The sequence below is a fragment of the Anolis sagrei genome, chromosome 2 (assembly GCF_037176765.1).
Source record: "Anolis sagrei isolate rAnoSag1 chromosome 2, rAnoSag1.mat, whole genome shotgun sequence".
Taxonomy (NCBI): domain Eukaryota; kingdom Metazoa; phylum Chordata; class Lepidosauria; order Squamata; family Dactyloidae; genus Anolis; species Anolis sagrei.
This window is the reverse complement of record NC_090022.1, coordinates 116145162-116166689: the sequence shown is the minus strand read 5'-3', so window position 1 is coordinate 116166689 and position 21528 is coordinate 116145162. Positions and strand designations below refer to the sequence as shown.

The 21528-nt window shown below is 39.9% G+C and overlaps 2 protein-coding genes across 5 annotated transcripts in view; one reads left to right on the top strand and one right to left on the bottom strand.

The window, feature by feature from the left end:
• The window catches only part of RAB37 (RAB37, member RAS oncogene family), a 103617-nt gene that overhangs the window by 46153 nt on the left and 35936 nt on the right, over positions 1-21528 (bottom strand). For all 4 annotated transcript variants that reach the window (XM_060764737.2, XM_060764735.2, XM_060764738.2 and 1 more), the window contains exon 2: positions 2762-2872. In XM_060764737.2, the coding sequence (XP_060620720.1) occupies positions 2762-2872 (111 nt within the window). The remainder of the gene's footprint in view (positions 1-2761; positions 2873-21528) is intronic.
• CD300LF (CD300 molecule like family member f) lies at positions 5049-19952 on the top strand. The gene is made up of 7 exons (XM_060760971.2): positions 5049-5371; positions 8647-8979; positions 13925-14012; positions 14879-14988; positions 16520-16554; positions 18073-18243; positions 19694-19952. Exons 1-7 carry the CDS (start codon positions 5311-5313, stop codon positions 19778-19780), a joined length of 885 nt encoding a protein of 294 aa, XP_060616954.2. The 5' UTR covers positions 5049-5310; the 3' UTR covers positions 19781-19952.

The following is a 21528-nucleotide window of genomic DNA, read 5'->3' as shown; positions in this document are numbered from 1 at the left end:
GCAACCAGAACTTAAGATCCTGCACAACCTCATAGCACAGGACTTCTACCCACAGTTTCCCTGACTCTACCCAACAAAATGCGTCATTTCTATGAAATTTCTAGATTTTCCAAGTGATTGTATGATACGCTTCTGCCAGAAGTTAGCATACAGTCACCATAGAAGATCTAATAAATTCCTAGAGGGGACATGGTATTTCATAGGATAATACTTGTAGTTGCATAATAGTCGCACCTTCCTTATGAGAAAGGCAATACCAGACATTTCCTGCATAATAGTCGCACCCTTAGTTCATTCACCTGGGTGAGTTGAGTCCCGCAGTGGCAAAAGGGACTCCCCTCCCTGCCTGCCCTCTTTTCCTTTTGACAAGGGAGCAGCTGCGTGGGCAGGTGAGGTTTCCCCTGTCCATGCAGCTGTCCCCTTTGAAGGTGCAGCCATGCAGGCAGGTGAAGCATCATCCACCCATGTGGCTGTGCTCTCACAAGGACTACTGTTATGTGTTTAAAGAAGCCCCTCAATGGGACTTTTTTCACCATGTAATAGTCGCCATCACATAATAGCCTTTTCCCCCTAAAATGCGGGTGTGTGCAACTTTTATGCAATGCAATATGGTACTTCTCTGAGACTTTCTCCAGTACAACTCTGTAGTAACTTCCAGTAGAAATATTTCATTTCAAGAGAGTTTACTATTATTCAGTTTCCTGTTTCAATGGTAAGTTGTGAAACATATCCCCTGTAGACAAGGGTGTTGTACTATATTACTAAATCCACAGCTCCCTGGCTTAGAAGCTCCCTTTGTCAAGTTACAGGACAAGACTGAGGATAGTCATGGGATATTCCTGAGATGTCAGACTGAGAAAAATGAAAGTTACAAACCTGGTAAGAACTGTGCTGTGACGTGCAGGCTGCCTCTGTGCTGGTGGGAAGGTTGCTCAAAAGCAGCAGCTGATGGAATCCAGGGTTGAGTGGAATCCATCCAGGCAGGAGAGGAGGAAAGGCGGCAAGCGAAAGGCACAAAAAGGGTGAGGCAGTGCAAGGCAAGGCAGGCAGGCTAGGATCACAAGGCAGGAATATGGTGTGAGCAGCTGTGAGGCAGGAGTCCCATCATGGCTGAGCGCTACCTGAGAAATTGTCATGAATATGAGGCTGACTAGCCTATCAGAGGCTATGGAGATGTTTGAAGCTGAATTAGACAGAGAACAATGCCTTTTGCAATTTCTCTGAGAATTGTGGATTTAAAAAGTTAAGAAAATAGCACCCTGCCCAGCAACATCAAGAAATGGCCATAAACAAGATGAGCCCTATGAAATCCCATGATAGACAATGGCACAGTGAAACAGTGTCTCTCGTATGAAATGGCAAGGTCTGTGTTTTGAATTTAAAAAAGAAAAAACCTTCAAGCTCCTTATAGTTGAACCCATGGATACAGAATCCATAGATACAGAGGGCTGACTGTTTCTTGGCCTGACATTCAAGTTTAAATGAGTCTACTTAAGATCTCCCCCTTCAGCTCTAGTTTCACTCAGTTAGTCAACAAGTAGCATGTGACTTTACCTTTATTCATACAAAGCAATCTTTTAGCATTGCTAACCAGAGAACAGAGACTCTCATCGCCCCAAAAGTTAAGTGCCTGTGGCAGAACATATTTATATGCCCCATCCCTCAAAGGTAACAATATAATCACAAACTAGATGATTTCCTGCCTGTTGCTAGTGTCTCTATTGCTTGTACATAGTCATGCCACATCTGTGTGACCCTACTCTTCCTTTATTCTGTCTTATCAGTCCTATGTCTGGCACTGAGTAAGGAACAAGAAATGGACATAAACTTCTGTGGTATTATTTCTCAGCAAAGAGCGGCAGATTATTTATTTTTACTGGCTACTTCAACATACATTGTCTATTTCTTAATGGTATTGTTAAACTATTGGGTTCTGAGGCATGCCCTCCATTAATGACAAGGATAGCAACAAAACCAGGAAGAAGAAGGGAATGCAGAAAGGGAAGGAAAAGAGCAAGAACAGCACATTGCTTAGGGGAGGGTTGCACATGGCATAGAGGCAATGGGATTTCTCTTCAGGGCAAACATGCATTTGGTTTGCTATGCAGATTTCTGTATTTTTCCTAAACTTCAAGAAACCCATTCAGGGAATCCTTTCTGTACAGTATAATTTCTAGAGCCCTCTGTATGTTTTGGATTTTAACTCTCATCTATCCATGCCAGTGTGGACAAAGCTTGGGTGTAATGGGGAATATAGTCCAAAGCACCTAGCAAGGGTCCCCAAACTAAGACTCACGAGTCGGATGCAGCCCTCCAAGGACATTTACCCAGCCCCTGCCCTAAACTTTAGACTTAGGGTTGCCCTAAGTCTGAAGTGACTTGAAGCCACACAACAACAACAATCTTAATTAACTAGATTATACCATCAGCCAAAAGCAAATTGATATTTTCCATTGAAGTACTGGTAAGTTTATGTTGGTTAAAATTGTTCTTCATTTTAAATATTGCATTGTTTACAGTACAAATAAGATATGTGTAGTGTGCATAGGAATTCCATGTTTTTTCAAACTCTAGTCTGCCTACCCCAGTAGTCTGAGGGACCATGAAACAGCTCTCTGCCTAAAAGATTTGAGGACCCCTGACCTAGAAAGTACCCGAGTGAGGAAGAAGAGTGGTGCAGAGAAACAAAGGACCTTATAACAATTGTACAATAACAATAGTTAGTTCCCAACCATGGCTACAGTAGCCAAGCTGCCCTTACGGTAAATCCGATGCCCACAGTTGCAGAAAAAGAGCCTGGTATGAACTTGCCCTGGTCAAATTGAACCAGCAGTGATGTCTTGCCCACTCCACTGTCTCCAACTAGGATAGTCTGCAGAAAAACAGAAAGATATATTAAGTTCACTCAGTTTAACAAACAGCCAAATTGAAGCAGCTGGTAACTTATCTCTCAGTCTCCAAATACAAGTGCAAGTAGTGAATTAATATGTACCTTTATAACATTAGAGGAGAATGGCTAGGTGTGGACCTCAGGCATGTGAGGTGTCAGGTAAAGTCTCACATGCTCTGCTAGATGCAAATCTTAAACCAGGGCATTTTCTTCCTACATTTTTCAAGATTGTTGTTCTCTCCATGAGCCAGTAACTGGCTTCCATAATGTAAGCACTGAGAGTTGGTGGGCCCAGTCTCTGCAGAATAATGAGATTGGTCCCATGTTCTTGGTTTTAGCCTGATCTTTAAAGGAGCTTTTTAGATGAGGAAGCTGTTTTTGGTGCCAGAGTTTAGCACTTAGGAAACACTTTAAAATTGGAACTCAAACTCCAGAAAAGAGTCACTGCCCCATGACTTTGGAAGGCAGCTGCTGCCAGTAATGTGCTGTCTAAGGCTGGAATCACTGGGTTGCTGTGAGTTTTCCAGGCTTTATGGCCATGTTCCAGAAGCATTCACTCCTGACATTTTGACACATCTATGGAAGGCATTCTCAGAGGTTGTGAGGTCTGTTGGAAACTAGGCAAGTGGGATTTATATATCTGTGGAATGCCCAGGGTGGGAGAAAGAACTCTTGTCTGCTTGAGGCAAGTGTGAATGTTGCAGTTTGCTAGCTTGATTAGCATTGAGTGGCCTTTCACCTTGATTACCATTTAATGGCCTTGAAGCAGGAAACAGCCAGGTTTTAAAGCTTCAAGGCAATTCAGTGCTAATCAAGGTGACCAGAGATTCCATAGAATTGCTGGTGATGCCATCCATAGAACCCTCTAAGGCCTCCTTGAATCTCAAAGGATCCATTAGCCATTGAGGGAGAACTATTTTAATAGGTCCTCCAGCCCTACATGGGTAGGTTGTAGCTCAGATATTGGTCTTGATCAGAAAAGGATCTGACCATGTCAACTCAAATGTATTTATCTCCTCTGCCCACAGATCCATATGTTCTGAGCTGAAAATCGAATCAAGGGCATGACCTGCTCCAGAAACCAATTGGGATAGACCCACGTTTGCCATGGGTACATGAACTCCCAAGCTGCACATGACAAACTGGCCTTCAAAGGAACGTTGGAGTCCCCAGAAGCAAAAGTCTGGGTGACTCCAACAACACTTCCAAGGCAAGTTCTGTGAGCTCGGCCAGAGAGTCTGTTAGGCAGCAGGATGGACGGTACACTAACAGAATCCCTAGTCTATCAGTGGTTTTCAGACTCAGGTACACACACCCAATGTGTAGCAGCATGATAGGAGAAATAATACCAAAAGAGATCCTTTGTTTGGAGGTCAGAAAAGTACGTTTATTTCCAGCTGGGACTCTGGTGAGGAATTGTGTCCAAAAGCAACCAGAGTGAGGATAAAGGCGTTGACTGTGCCTTTTATACCTCTACCAATGTAGGCAAACAAAGAAACATGCTTCTACATACATTGACATCACTTCGTCACCTTAGCATCATAGAAATATCAAATTATATCTTCCAACATGCGCGAGGCATGTCTCAGTATTTTTTTCTAAAGAGCAGCTTACATCCATCAGGGGCCTACTTTTGAGCTGTCAGGAGGGAGGGGGATAGGCTCCTTACTTTTTACTTATATCTGTTGGTGCTTATCTCCCCCTTCCTAGAATGTTCACCCCCCCCTCCTGCCCATGCCTTGGACACAGATCTCCTTCAGCATTTTTTTTCTCTGTCAGCTCAGTTTTCTAACACAGAACCTGATTTTTCTAAATTTCAGTGCTTCTAAAGTACATACAATTTATGTATCAATAAATATCTATATTTCCAATATCTCCCTATCAAATGTGATTCAGCTCCCTAATAGGAAATCTGGTCTGGTTAAGATAATCTTTATAGACCATAGCTACCCTCTTGATTCACTATCATCCCCCAGCCAAGTTTCAGTGAAGCATGCCAAGGCAGACCTTTCATCCTTGAGAAGATCAAGATGAGGTTTGGTGTTTACTGTATTAAACTCCATTATCCAAATCAATCTTACGTATGTGTTTTAAATAAAGATTTCATAGAGCTACACCTTTCTCTCCTTTCTCTTTTAAGGGTATACACAACAGGATTTCACCAACAGTCACACCTCTGTTCCACCCATCAGGAAGGAAGTTGAACTGTCACAGTGTCTGCAACTGGGCAAGGAAAGGAGAAGTGGTTTGGGAGTTTGCTTATCAAGAAGTTTGTGGCATGCATATATTAGAGAAAACATTTGCGGGAAGGGAAGTACGTAGATTTCACTGATAGTGTTATAAAGAAGCAACGGAAACGCAAGTTCTTGTTTTCTATTTGCTAGTCAAGGTAGTGAACAAAGAAGAGAGAATGCAAGCCCATGAGGATGGGCAACCAGCTGCAATGGCACTTAACAGTAGGAGCCCTCTTCCTTTTAACAGGTAAGATGGTTGCTTTTTCCTGTCTCATCTTAGGGGACATGGAAGCCCCGAGAGAGTTGGGAATGTGTGGCCCCAGCAACAGAAGTACTAGAGACAGAGGCATCAAACTAGGAGCTGTTTGTCTTTGCAAATTAAAAGACTTATAGTCAGATACAATAAATGAATGCTTTACATATTCAGCATTAGGGAGCATTAGGGACATAAATGGATGGAAGGTAGGTTGGAATTTCTGGAAAACCTCTGTGTTGCTTGAGTGGGTTTCTCATTCCCAATTGTTTAAAATGAACAGCTGCAACAAATGGACTTCCCACCCCATTTGGATTATATTGATCAAGTGAATAAAGTACCTTTGGTATAAGCAGGAATTGAAGGACTATAATACAAGCTCTGTTCAGTTCCAGTAGTATGTAAAATAAAGGACAGAGGACCCTTACTATCTGCTGGGGTTTGGTTCAAGGACTCCCAAAGGATACCAAAATACATTAACATTAACATCCCATTATAAATAGTGGTGTAGTAAATGAACATCCCTTATATAAAATAGCAGAATCAAGTTTTTTTCTTTGAACTTTTGGGGGTGGTTTGGAGAGAATATTTTCAAGGTCAAGAATTCATGAGCACAGGATCTGTGGGAATAGAGGGCAGGCTGTAAAGTAAAATAAATTGGAGCTACACATTCTTTAATGCTAATGTGTTTGTGATGGTTTTAAATTGTGTTTAATGTTATTGGTAGACTTGATTTGTTTCTTTATGTGAGCTGCCCTGGCTCTTGCTCTGAGAAAAAAGGCAGCAGACAAGTGAAATAAACAAATAAGTCTTACTCCAAGCTATATCTGGGGAATTTTATTTCAGACTTCTAATAAACACAATTCTGATTTTTTGTGTCATTTCTATAACATTTTAGACATATACATATGCATATAAATGTCTCTCTACCTAGTCTACCCTCCACGAATTTGAAGATGGGGGTATAAGCCTATGACAGCTTAATCCCTATAAAATATGTTAGTTTTTAAAGCACTGGGAAACTTCTTGTGTTCTCTGTAACACAGTTACTACTCAGTCTGAAAGAGCAGTGGTTCTCAACCTTCCTAATGATGCAAATCCCTGAATACAGTTCCTCATGTTGTGGTGACTCCAAACCATAACATTATTTTCGTTGCTACTTCATGATTGTAATTTTTGCTACTGTTATTAATCTTAATGTAAATATCTTGTATGCAGAATGTATTTTTATTCATTGGACCAAATTTGGTACAAATACCCAATATGTCCAAAATTGAATACTGGTGGGGTTGGGGAGTGGGATTGATTTTGTCATTTGGGAGTTGTAGTTGCTGGGATTTATAGTTCACCTCAAAGAGCATTCTGAACTCCACCAAGGATGGAATTGAAACAACCTTGGCATATAGAACTCCCATGATCAACAGAATATACTGGAAGGGTTTGGTGGGCATTGACCTTGAGTGTTGGAAGTGTAGTTTGCCTAAATCCAGAGAGCACTGTGGGTTCAAACAGTGATGGATCTGGACTAAACTTGGCGCAAATACTCAGTATGCCCAAATGTGAACATTGGTGGAGTTTGGGGAAAATAGATCTTGACATTTGGGAGCTGTAGTTGGTGCGATTTACAGTTCACCTACAATCAAATAGCATTCTGAACCCCACCAACGATAGAATTGAGTCAAACTTTCCACACAGAACCCCCATGACCAACAGAAAATACTGTGATTTCTGATGGTCTTTGGTGACTCCTCTGACACTCCCTCATGACTGCCACAGGGATCCCGACCCCTTGGTTGGGAAACACTGCTATAGAGGAAATCCATTGGAAATGGCACCAGCTGAGAAACAAGCAACTGATGCTTTTGACTGTATAGATGTAACAGACAGGCAGCAAATAGAGTTTTGTTTTAGAGAAATAATCATCTTCCTTTCTAATATCCCACCACTCCCTCATGTTACCTCAGGCGAATCAGAGGAATGAAAAAAAAATGTTGACTAGGTCAGATCACAAGCCATTGCAATCTGGTTAGTTCAATTCTCAGGAAACCCACCTTTTCAAAAATGTGCTAGAGAATCTGAGAAAGTTCTGGACAAAGTTCTTACCAAACAATCTATTTTATGTAAAGGGGTGGGTGGGATTTTAGAAAACAAAATGATGAGGTACATTTTAAAAAATTATTATACACACACACACATATATAGAAACATACAATCTCAAAAATTCAGCAGTCAAAATACAAGTATTTTTTGCCAATCCCTCCACCACCACATCCCCCACCCAGGAACAGTTTACTACTCTTGCTATACTTACTACAAATGTCAATCACGAGAATAGTCTTATTTAACTCCTTATATCTATCTTTCCCCTTTATTCTGGAAATGAGACCCTTCCATTTTGCCTCCCAGGTCCTTCTGATTTGGCCCGTCCTATAATAACTTTTCCTTTCACTAATATCTTGGAGTAGGTAGTCAGCTAGGTATTTATACCAAGTTTTTATATCCCATTTCTTGTGGTCCTTCCAGCCGAGGACAACTTGCATCCATCATGTGTTTTATTATTTCCTCCCATTCTTTAAATCCTCATTTGACTTCCATGTTCTGAGTGAAAAATTGAGTCTTGTTCCATTCTATATTTATCCCTAATACCTCCTCCATTTCCTTCTTAATTATCTTATGGAACTTGTATATTTTTTCACATTCCCACCACATGTGAGTGTGTGTTTCATTTTTTTCGCAATTATGCCAACATAGTTTTGTGCAGGTTCTTGTAATATATGCCAATTGCACGGGGGTTCTATGCCATTTTGTCAGTATTTTCTGTTGCATTTCCTTAATCTTCAGATGTTTTATTTTATTGATTGATTTTATCCAATTGTCTATTTCTCTGTCACTGCAACTTAATTCCTCCTTCCAGGCTTCTATCAGGGTATATTTTGCGTTGCATTGTATTTCTGTGAGATGGGGTACATTTGAAAAGGGTTGTTGTGGAAACAAGGCTTGGTGAGAAAGTTTCAGTCGAGACACCTTTTCCCCATGGTAATTCTTACAGGAGTGAATTTCCTTTTCTGCAGTTGATTTTTTCTCACTTCCTGTTGTCTCACTCTCATTCTTAACTGTGAGTCATTTGTAAGTTGGATGTTTGTAACTCGGAGGCTTCCTGTATATTGGACTTCCTAGCTATGCATCCTGTATTGCCAGCAAGTAACTTGACAACTTTCTGCTTCACAGCTTAATTAACTGTCCTAATATGCATTCATTCTGCTTTTCAGGTTTTACATCTGCTCTGGTAGGCCCTAAAAAAGTTATTGGGTTTATTGGCAGGTCACTGTTTCTGGTGTGTAAATATGAAAAAGGATATAACAACTACATAAAATATTGGTGCAAAGGAGCTGAGTGGAGTTCATGTAAGACTGTTGTTGAAACTGATGGATCAGAGGCAGTGGTGAAGAAGGGCAGAACCATCATCAAGGACAACCATATAAATTTTGAATTCACAGTCACCCTAGAGGATCTCACAGAGAAAGATGCTGGGAAATACTGGTGCGCTATAGAAAGAGCAGGACCTGACATTGGATTCCGTGTAACTATTGAAGTTCTTCCAGGTGAGTTCTCTTTCCCAAACTTTGCAGCAAAATAAAAACAAAGAAATACGATTAAAAGAAGAAAGCATAAGAGATGAAGAGTAAAATTGGTCCTAGCCCACTTAGAATGGGCATTACTAGGTACAAAACTTTGAAGAGTGTTTCTACTGGGAATATGCACTTCTAAGAACAAATGACAATTATTGGCAAGGTGGATGATTTTGTACTGTTCAGAAGCAGGTTTTTTTTGTGTGTAACTTTTGCCAAAATTTATTATAGTGGAAAAAAAGTTGATTTAGATTGTCACAGGATATGATTGGACTTATATATACATGTAGAAATGTTAATTTTGGCCCAGATTATTTTCTAGCAATTTGCTGTACCAGCAGTAACTTTTGTATCCATCAGGGAATTCTTTTTGGTTTTTAAAACATATTAGTATATTATGTTATTTTCCCTTCACCTTTCCTCTTTTTCTTTTATTTATCTTTTTTAACGTTATAGTGCATTAAGAAATTGGGAATTTTATACAGCAATCATAAACAGAATAGTATTGGGTTTTTTAAATTTATTATTCACACAGGTACACATACATATTAGGAAATTATATCTCTGTGGGTTTAAAAAAAACAGCAGAAACTTCCAAGAGTATTGAAGGAACTAGCAGAAGTCATTTCAGAACCACTGGCAATCATCTTTGAGAATTCTTGGAAAACGAAAGAAACCCCAGCAGACTGGAGGAGGGCAAATGTTGACCCTTTCTTCAAGAAGGGACAAAAAGAGGCCCCAAACAATTGCCATCAGGTCAACCTGACATCAATCTCAGGAAAGATTTGGGAGCAGATCATTAAGGAGGAAAACTGTAATCACTTAGGAATTCTGTTATCACTAAAAGTCAACATGGATTTCTCAAAAACAAGTCATGAAACTCTTTTATCAATAGGGTTATAAGCTTGGTAGATGCAGGGAATACCATGAATGGCTTGATTTCCATAAGGCCTTTGACAAGACCCCCATTATCTTATTGCAAAGAAGCTAGTAAAATGTGGGCTGGACAATGTTACTGTTAGATGGATTTGTAATTGGTTAAGTGACCAAACCCAAAGGGTGCTCACCAATGGTTTCACTTCATCCTTGGAAAAAGTGACCAGTGATGTCCATAAAGAGGGTTCTGTCCTAGGCCCAGTGCTGTTCAACACCTTTATTAATGGCTTGGATGAAAGTTCAGAGGGCAACTTATCAAGTTTGCAGATAACAACAAATTAGGAGGGATAGTTAATACTGCGGATGACAGGATCAGAATTCAAAATGGTCTTAATGGATTAGAGAGTTGGGGCAAAACTAACAAAATGAATTTCAGCAACAAAAAATGTAAGACCCTACACTTAGGCAGAAAAAAATGAAATACAAACATATAGGATGATGCCTGGCTCAACAACAGCATGCGTGAAAGAGATTTTGGAGTCTTAGGGCCTCATCACACTTGAGCATTTTCCCACTTTAATCCAATTTAAATGCTGTGACTGCCTCCTGCAGAATCCTGGGACTTGTGGTTTAAGGAAGCCCAGGGTTTCTCTGGATGAGCAGTTTAAAAGCCCCCTCCATAAACTGCAAACTCCAGAATCCTGTACTTGGGACTTTTATCTTCTTATTAAGCTATGTGCAAAGTGGCCAGAAATTAGTTTCACTTTAGCCTGGAATCTCTTATCTTTCTTTCTGTGAGCCTGGCAGAATGCCTGAGCCACTGATCTGCTCTCCTATTTTGACTAATAACACCCCACCTATCTATTTGCTCATTAATTTCAGCAGCTGGGCCAGGTGCCGAACTGTTCTCAAGCTCCAAATCATGAGAATTCTCCAGTAGCAATTCAAGGAACATACCATCATCCCCACACCATTCAGGGACATTCTCATGAGAAAATACACTTTGAACAAGGATCTCCTGGTCATTCTCTGCATCAGTATCATTGGAAACACCATAACCTTCATGAACCTCATTGCCATCATTCCCCACAGCCAAAGCACCCTGATCCTTAAACACAATCACAGGTTGAGCTCCAACATGGTCATCCACTGATTTTTAGAAATTTCTGAAGTTTTTAGAAATAATTTAAAAAATGGAATGACGACACATGGCCCAGAAAAGAAATGTCACAAGCAAGCCTTCGCCAGGAAGCTACTTGTGGCTGGCAATGTGATGGCATCTCTAATGCTCCTTCAGCAAAACTACGGGAACTGCCAAAGGGCTCTGGGGGTGCTTTTGGGATGCATTGGGGCATCTCTGTAGCAGTTTATTTTGGACAAATCAGTTAGGTGTTGACATGGCCTTTGAGATGTGTAGTGATGGAATTCTGTTACTGCTGCCGCATAGTCACAGAGCTTCATCAGAGCTCCTGCCCATCATGGGCATCTCAGGCTAACATCAACAGAGATGTTTGCCTGATCAAAAGGAGAGAGGTGAGCACAGGAAAAAGAGGTTGACAGCAGTGGGCTGTATGGACAGCAGACTGGTTGACATCAGACTCAGTTGTGGTCTCCGCACTGTGCCCAAGATATGGGGCTACTCCAGAGTTTGGCCCAATCTCCAGGTAAATTCCCCAACTTTCCTTAGCATGGGACTAATTGGTTTAATCTGGTTTCACACACAGTAAGGACCAGAAATCTCTGGACATCATGTAAACATATAAACACTATGGATTTTGGGTCTCGTGTAGATGAGTTCTTAGAGTTGGATTCAAACCTTTATTTAGCAAGAATTTAATGTCCCTTTGGGTATTCCGTCAGTATTCCTAAAGTGGCAGAAAATGCAATGAGCCATGAGATGATTGACTGTTTTACATGATTGTTGTACAAGTGGATAGAATGTATTATATTTCAATATTTTGGAGTAAATAAGGTATGGTTAGAGCAGTGAATTAGTGTAGTAGAATCTCAGAGCATATTTGATGCTTATTTGCTCTACAGGTGGAATTTGCTGTACTGAGAGGGAAGGGGAGGAAATAATAATTAGGCTCGAATCTTATTGTTAGTGGCAACTAAGTTAGACCCATTGGATTAATTAGATTCATAATTTAAGGGTATATTCTAGGGGTCTACTCTATTTGGATCTAAGCACCAGAATCCTGGCTATTGTTTTGTATCCATTTATTTTTGAATCACTTCCACAGAATTTTGTTGCCATTCTAACCTCTAGACTTTGAAAGCATCAAAATAGCATTCAGGTCATATAGTTTAAAAACACTTTGTGGCAACAGTTATGTGTTTAGGTAACAATCCTGAAAATGGCATATATCCCAGCTTCAGGAAATCAGTAAACACGAATTAATAAGAGCATAAGGAAGCTGCTAGAATTTTTTTTTTTTGCATTTGCAGATCAAAATGCTAGAGCCTGCAATTGAAATAATTAAAGCTTTACTCATTAAATAATATACAGGTTGAACATCCCTTATCAAGAATACCAAAATCTGAAACTCCAAAACTGTCCACACAGGTAGATGAAATGGTGAAACTTTGTTTCATGCACAAAATTATTTTTAAAAATTGTATAACATTACTTTCAGTCTTTGTTTATAAGGTGCTTAGCAAACATAAAGGAATTTTGTATATAGACATAGTTTCCATCTCCGAGATATCTCATTCTGTCTGTATGTGCAAGTACGGCAAAGTCTTCCAAAATCCAAAATACTTTTCATCCTAAACATTTAGTATAAGGGATATTTGACCTGTACAATAATATTCTTTAAAAGCTCTTTATTAGAAAGGTAGATAAATGCTTTAAATAACTTCTCCTACTGTAATCCATCTTTAATGCATACAATTAGATTCTCCTTTTCATTTTGTTTAGTACTAGCCATCCCCTGCCACGCGTTGCTGTGGCCCAGTCTGTGTATATGTGTTTTGTGTCTGTATATATGTGTATATGTGTATGTGTATTTGTGTGTGTGTGTGAGTGTGTGTGTATATATATAGGTGTATGTATGGGTGTTTTTGTATATATATATATATATATATGTGTGTGTGTGTATATATATATTTGTGTATTTGTGTGTTTATATGTATACATCCATATTGTATATATGCATGTGCTTGTCTATATGCATTTTGTATGTATATGTGTGTATGTATGTGTATATGTATATGTGTGTGCATGTGTATATGTGTGTGTGTGTATATTTGTGTGTGTGCATATATATATACGTGCGTGAATGTGTGCATGTGTATATGTATATGAGTGTATGTGTATATGTATATAGTGTGTATTTTTGGGGTTTTTAAGTCTGTTCTGCTGGGGTTGTGTGTGTGTGTATTTTTAGGGGCGATGGACACTCATTGGACTGTTAGGTGTCTTGTGTCCAAATTTGGTGTCAATTCGTCCAGTGGTTTTTGAGTTCTGTTAATCCCACAAACAAACATTACATTTTTATTTATATAGATATATGAGGTGTACAAAAGATTATATACAAGGACAGAATTCAAGATTGATCTCATATTTGGCCAGATAAACCTTGGATTACTTTTCTGTGCAGAAGGGGATAATGGGTGTTATTTTTTTTTTTTTTTTGCTGTATCTTTTTTAAGGTGTTTCTCTAGACTACGGAGTCATAGTAAAAGCCTAGGGAGCCAGCCCCTGGGTGTGTTGTTGCACAGAAATAATAGAATAATAGCATCAGTCACAATACTGAAACAGGGCAATCTCCATCAGTGATGGGCAGACATTATATTTGCAGTGATTACAGAAAATCTAACATTAGAAGATGCTACTGAGTAATAATGGTGTAAGCAAAATATGCCATATGACTGTGATGAAATCTTGTCCCTATGTAGTTTTCTGACTTTTGAAACAAATTTAAAGGTAAACATGGATCTAAGTGGCTTTCTCACCTGTGCTTTTGGTAATAACATTTATGAATAAAGGCAAAAATCCAGAAGTCTTAATAGTGTTCTGATTCTGGGTGTTTTCTTTTAGCACCTACTACCGTACCTATAATTACGACCATACCTGTAATTACGACAGAATCAAATTTCCCTACCATAACAACAGAAGAGCCTATGGGGTAAGTATGGACACACACATAACAATAGATTTTTATTTTTATTTTTTTGCCATCAGGAGCTACTTCTCAAGTGTCAGGAGCTACTTGAGAAACTGCAAGTTGCTTCTGGTGTGAAAGAATTGGCCGTCTGCAAGGACGTTGTCCAGGGGACGCCCAGATGTTTTTATGTGTTACCATCCTTGTGGGAGGCTTCTCTTATGTCCCGCATGAGGAGCTGGAGCTGACAGAAGGAGCTCATCCACGCTCTTCCCGGATTCGAACCTGAGACCTGTTGGTCTTCAGTCCTGCCGGCACAAGGGTTTAACCCACTGCGCCACCGGGGGCTCCTATAACAATAGATACAAATACTGAACAACAAACAGAAATGCCATTCCAGGGAAATCTCAGGCATACAAGCCATAATTTCTATTTATAGATTCTAGTTTTCTGCTGTTATATTTTGCTGTTGTTGTTGTTACCTCAGTTTTCTGTGAAAAGTGAATTGCCAGCTGAGCACCAAGTAATAAAGTGGGATATTTCACGTGCCAGCTTCCATTCCAACATTGCTAACAAGTTTTGCTTTCATTATTATAATTTGTGAGTTTGGCCAGACTGGGGTGGGCACATAAAGAAAGAATTCTGGGAATGAAAGAGTTGAGGACATGACCAATTTTGTTTGGCATAATCAATAAGGTGGCTTTCAGCAGAAGGCAAGAAGGGAAAGACCATTCTTCTTGATTGCAGGCACATCTCTGGAAGAAGCCCCAGATCTTCCATGTTCTATTCAGTAAGAACAGGTCCATTCACCCAACAATTCTGAACTGTATGCCAAATAAGCCTGAGATTGTAATGCCTTATGTCCACTTACACTCTTTTTAAAATTGCAGCCCTGATTTCCCTGAGAACTTGACAATCCTGCTACCTGTTGTGTTTCTAGTATTGGTGGTCATATTAATAGGAGCACTACTGCTAATGTGGCAGATAAAGAAGAAAAAAGGTGGGTGGAAACATGGAAATGTCCCTGTGTATATCTTACCTTCCTCTGTCTCTTTTCTGAGTTCCTCCATATTCTCTTCCTATCCCTTTGAACTTTGTGATCATTCCTCCCTCCCTCCTTCCTTCCTCCCTCCTTCTTTCCCTTCCTCCCTTCTTTCCTTCCTTCCCTCCCTCCCATATCCCAGGACTTTTTTTCAGACTGATATCTGTACAGCCTATGCATACATGGTTATGTTGGCATAATCAGTATCAACACCTTTCAGATTAAGGAGTTGAATCTTAGACTACAATGTTATCCTACTTGTTATGAGCAACACATTTCTGCAAGTGTAGAAACTTGTAAAACAGGAAAACAGCACAGTATTATATGTACTGTCCCGGCAGAGGAGAGAGAGAGAAAGAGCTTATTTGTTTTCTTTTATTATAAGATGAAACTACATAAACATCTTATTATAAGATGAAAGTACATAAATATCTGAAAACAGATATTTATGTATAAATGGAAGTACAAATAACAATACAACCTCCTGAAAGACCAATCAGATTTTGAAATAACATTGTCAGTTGGGTCATAGATACGTTCTCAGGCAAAGATATAGAAAGGGGGAAGCAAGAACAAAACTGAACAAAAACTACTTCTTGCAAGAGCAACCGCCCACATCTCCTTTGAGAAACTTCCTTCCTGCTTTGAGAACTCTATTTGTAGACATTACATAATTTGGAAGGAATACATTGAAGCTAATACTGTTACACATTATTATTTTTAATAATAGAGACCAACAATTTTATTATCAGCATTATAACAACAATATTGATGGTAAGGGTTTTGTATCACAAGTTACATTTAACTTTTTATTGAAGGAGATTATGTAGGAGCTGGGGCTGGAATTAGTTCTTTTTTCTGTAAAAATAATGATAACAGCTGGAGTCATGCATAAATAACATGTTTTGTTATTTGCTAGTCTTGTACCTCATTATGCTTCCGTTAGAAGGTAAATGTTTCCCCTTGACATTAAGTCTAGTCATGTCCGACTCTGTGGGGTGGTGCTCATCTCCATTTCTAAGCCAAAGAGCTGATGCTGTCCGAAGATGCCTCTAAGGTCATGTGGCCAGCCTGACTGCAAGGAACGCCATTACCTTCCCGCTGAAGCAGTACCTATTGATCTACTCACATTTGCATGTTTTCAAACTCCTAAGTTGGCAGAAGCTGGGCCTAACAGCGGGAGCTCATCCCCTCCCCGGATTAGAACCGCTAAGCTTTCGGTCAGCAAGTTCAGCAGCTCAGCTGTTTAACCCGCTGTGCTACCGGGGGTTCCCTATGTTTCTGTTACTGCTTACTTATTTATTTACTGCTTACTGATCTCATTTTAGCCTTGAAATGTTTAGTGCTGCTTTCAAAAGCTCTGGAAAATTCTACAGATTTTTCTCCAAGTGTTCACATTGCTTTTTCACCTGATCTGGTTTGCTAAGAAAAGAAAAGAAAAGAATGGTGATATGTTGCATTGGTGCCTTACAGCTATTTATCTTTCCAGCTGCCAAAGAATGCAAGGATGTTCCACTGCCTATGGTAAGCAACTATTGGGTTTCTTTCTTTTTCTCTCCCTTTTAGTTGTTTGTATATATACTTCCAACCTCCTTGATACTGCAAGCCACCTGGACCAAATGACAAAATATATTTCTCATCCATGCCAACAGTTGGAACCTCCCCTGTGTGTCACAGTCACACGAGCAGACAACATGTCTTTGCATTAGCTGATTGCAAAGTTACCCTAGGTGTAGAGTGCATCTACACTGTAGCATTAATGCAATTAAATACTATTCTAATTACCATAGCTCAATGCTATGGAAACAAGAGCTATAATTTCACAAGGGCTTTAGCCTGGTGCCTCACCAAACTACAAATTCAATAATTCCATAAAATCCCATAAGTGACTCTTGCCTTGTTCTCTGCATACTTGACCAACATGTTTTCTACCTGGACACTCCATGGCTATTTTAGTGGCCATTTGAGGACAAGGGGCAGATGGGTGCAGGGAAATGACTCAACCTCCTGTGCCTTTGGAAGACCCCAGGGAGCTTGAGATGATGGCATTTCCTTCATGTAGATGGCAGCAGGAATATTGCCAGCTAATTGAGCAAACTTTGAAAATGGTGATTTATCATCAGTAAATATTTGATTTTTAGATTTATTTTATATACCCATATGCCCGGGGGCATGTAAACATTTCTCATGCTGAAAGGGGTCACAAGAGGAAAAGTTTAAGAAGTCCTGACTTGGATGACAAAGGAGCAGCTGGTTTGGGCTGCAAAATTTCAAACATCTCTGGTCTCAAGCATTTCAGATAAAGGATACTCCACCTGTATTCGCTAAGACCATTTCTTGTGGCTTCTCGGGCAGCATTTGGATTTTTAGGTTTGAATATGTTTTAATGTATTTTAACTGTGGATTTTTAATATTGTTATGCTTAATTCTGTTTTAATGTTTGAATATTTGCATATTTTAAATTGTATATTCTTACTTTTAATTGGAAGCCACTTTGAGTCGTCTTCAGAAGAGATAAAGCGAGGTTTAAATATACATAGGAATAATAATAATAGTAATAATAATAATAATAATAATAATAATAATAATAGTGGTAATCGGCATACTCGGTGCCATGCCAAAAGATCTCAGTCGGCATTTGAAAACAATAAACATTGACAAAATCATGATCTGTTAACTGCAAAAGCCCACCTTACTTGGATCTGTGTGCATCATTCAAAAATACATCACACAGTCCTAAATGCTTGTTCAACTTGTGATTTTGTGATACGAAATCCAGCATATACATCTCGTTTGATGTGTCATACTGTGTTGTTGTGTCAGAATAATAACAATAATAATAATAATAATAATAATAATAGCATAAAATCTTGTCTGCCCTGCCTTATGAGCTCCCTTGTTTTGGGGAATGGACAAAAATCCTGGTTCTTACCTACTTTAGTGGCATTCCTGAGATTATAGTGTAAATGAATAGCTTGCTGAGATCTGTTCAAGCACAGAAAATGTTGGTTTATATTCAGTGTTCTTTTGGTTTATTCTCAGTCTCCGAGACAGGAAGAAGGGAACCCTTCAAGTGCAGCTGTGAAGCCAAAACTTAATCACAAAGCAGCACCTTCTGAAGTCAACCAAGCCATGAACTACCACCCAGGAGAAGTGGAATACACATCTGTCACAAGAAGAACACCAACTGCTGATACTGCTTCTCTGCCACAGGTCTCTCCCCCCACATAACATGATTTGCCACAACTTTTCATTTTTAAAAATAGCCTGTTTTTTACTCTTCATGAATGTTAAAAAAATGTATAGAAATGCTAGGTTTATAGACCACACCACAAAGATGATAGTTTTGGAAGAAACCTTTGTTGACAAAGCATTATCTGCCTTCCTTTCCCCCCTTTCCCACCCACAAGCCTGAAACATGTATCCCATTTAAATTCCAGCTCTGTTTCCCATACTCATGCAAATGGTACTTACATGTCATCATTATTATTCTTGTTGTATCCTTCTAATTTTAACCCTGGTCTCCATGGTCCTGTTCTAACACCCAAACCTTTTATGCTATTTCTTCAAAGAACTCAGAATCCGGACTTTTCAAGCCTTTGAAAATTAGATGTTATTTAAACAATGCTCCCACATTTTAACAAATCCAGGCCCCCATCATGAGCCCTGATATGAAACCCTCCCTGTGAGAGATATGTGAGGCTAAGCCAAAGGCAGGGTCACCCAGTTTACTCTAGTTTGGCTGGAGTTGCTCCAATGTGGATCTAGCTCACAGTCTAAAACACTTCCACTCTTGCATTTACTTTTATAACCCCAGCTGATCTCTTTTGCTCTGTGTGGTATATTAGATGATAACAGCAACAATCGAGGAAATGAGAGTCAAGACCTTTGAATGTACAAGTGATAGAAACATACTGACAGTTAAACATGGTGCCCTAAATCAGAAATGGGCAGGTCTGAGAGGCTAAGGGAGTGCATTAACCCCAACCCTCACAAGGGACCTTGAAAGCAGAACCCTGTCCCTACTTATCCCACTGTGAAAAAAGTCCAAAACCTTTTTTAAGCCATGGGAAATGTGTAATATAGAAGACACATCTTGATCTTTTACCAATTTGGAAGATGGCCTCTGGCTTCCACATCCTCTGGAGCAGTAGTTCTTAACCTGTGGGCAGCGGACCACCAGTGGGCTATGAGGATGAAAATCTGGTCTGTGAACCTCCTTCCTCTTGACTTTTTAAAATTTCTGCTCCTTTTGGGCTGCCTGCCACTCCTTTCCAAAGTGATCCCTGGTCAAAGTGGTCCCTGGTCAAAAAGAGGTCAAGCTGCAACTGTTTAATTTCACCTTGGCTTGGCTTCCTCATAAAGGGCACGATTTTGCCCCCCCCCCTCTTCCCTCCCCCCTCCCCCCACTGAGTGAATTAGGAACACACTACTTTTGCACTGTGAAATCAGTTTGCAGAAACTGAAGTAATCTGAGCATGAAAGAGGAAAGAGGGAGTAGGATAAAAGCAGCTGAAAGAATGTGACGAGAGAGAATGAAGGAGGCCTGTCCCTTCCAAATTTGAACAGTGGGATGATATGTGGTCCCCAGCCTGCAATATTCTTATTTCTGGTTTACTTTCTAACTGAGCAATAACTAGTGTTCCTTGTTTTTATTTTCCAGGCTCATACCAACACAGAAAACATTGCTTATGCCAGCTTAAGTTTTTTTAACCCAAATGAGCAAGCCATTTATGCCAATGTAAATTAAATGTTCCACACAATCCTGACTACAAGAAAGTGCTGTGAAATGAAGAAGAATGAGATGGAAACTCATCTATGGGACACTTCTCTTCTTCTTTGTGAAATGGGACGTATATTGTTCCAGACACTTGTCAACCATGAAATGTATATTTGTAAGAGGAAATACCATTGCCATGACAAGCCAGCCTTAGCTATGGCTTCATACACATCATTGAAACTGCAGTTTCAATGATGTGTATGAAGCCATAGCTAAGGCTGGCTTGTCATGGCAATGGTATTGTCAGTGTAGACTCATATAATGCATTGAACTGCATTACAGGAGTCTACATTGACCATATCATGCAGTTTATGCATGATATGTGCAACACAATTGAAGGGAGATATTGACAAGATGGAATGTGTCCAGAGGAGGGTGACTAAAATGATCAAAGGTTTGGAGAACAAGCCCTATGAGGGCTGGGCATGTTTAGCCTTTGGAAGAGAAGCCTGATAGGAGACATAATGAGGGCCACGTATCAAGATGTGAGAGGAAGTCAAAGGGAGGAGGGAGCAAGCTTTTTTCCTGCTGCTCTGGAGACCAGGACGCGGAACAATGGCTTCAAACTACAAGAAAGGAGATTCCACCTGAACATTAAGAAGAACTTCCTGGCTGTGAGAGCTGTTCAGAAGTGGAATTTTCTGCCCCGGAGTGTGGTGGAGGCTCCTTCTTTGGAGGCTTTTAAGTAGAGGGTGGATGGCCATCTGTTGGGGGTGCTTTGATTGCGATTTTCCTGCTTCTTGGCAGGAGGTTGGACTGGATGGCCCATGAGGTCTCCTCAAACTCTGATTCTATGGCATTATATGGCAGTGTACATGGGGCCAATATTTCAGTCCAAACCTATAAGTCAGTCTTTTTTTTGAGCCAGCACAACATGACTGTTCTGACTAGTAGTGATAGAAAATGTAGCCCCACACAACCAGTGTTGTTCGCACTGCACTGCTGATCAGTTGTTATGCTTTCATAGTCCCAATATGGTTTCTGGAATTTAAACTCTCCAGAACTTTAATTTTTTTTGCAAGAACACCATTGCACAGCCATTGAAATTGCTTTCTGGGGCTCATGTAAACCAAATTGTTCCTGTGAAATTCCTCTGTATATTGGAATCCAGGTGGTACAAAAGTTACCTGTAATTTGGCTGTTTCCCTCTGTATAATTGAGCTGTGGTCCTTGTCTTTTTCGATTTGCTGTTGGGGATGTTCTCTTGGGAATAAAGTATTTTAAGTGAAGGGATGCAAGTGGCTTCTAATAGTGAGAATAAATCAAGAGCTACTTTTTGAAAGAAAAGGAATAAGTAACACTGAGCCTGGAGGCTTACTTTGCCACAGTGGAGAGGAAAGTTTTCTAGTTGCCTGCTTCATTTTGGTGTCTAGGGGATTGAGCTGTCCTGCTGAGAACACAGAAATGTGTTTTGAACTGTTCAAAGAGAGACTGCTTGGAGATATTCTTTCTGTGCTCCTGAGTTTCCTTTTATGGTGGGGAACATGATTGTGTTGAGTTGTTGCTCTTTGTGTTTGGAAAGAGCACTGGATCTTGTGAATGATCTCCCAGGAGTACGCATAAACTGGAAACTTTTTACAATTTGAATAAGCAAAGTGATGTTCTTAAAGGACAAGGAAGTTTCTGCTCTTCCAGAGCTAAAGCAGAAGGAGAGGAGAAAAAACAAAGCAGGGGAAGAAACACATCCCATTATCCTCTGCTCTCTCCACCTGTTTTGA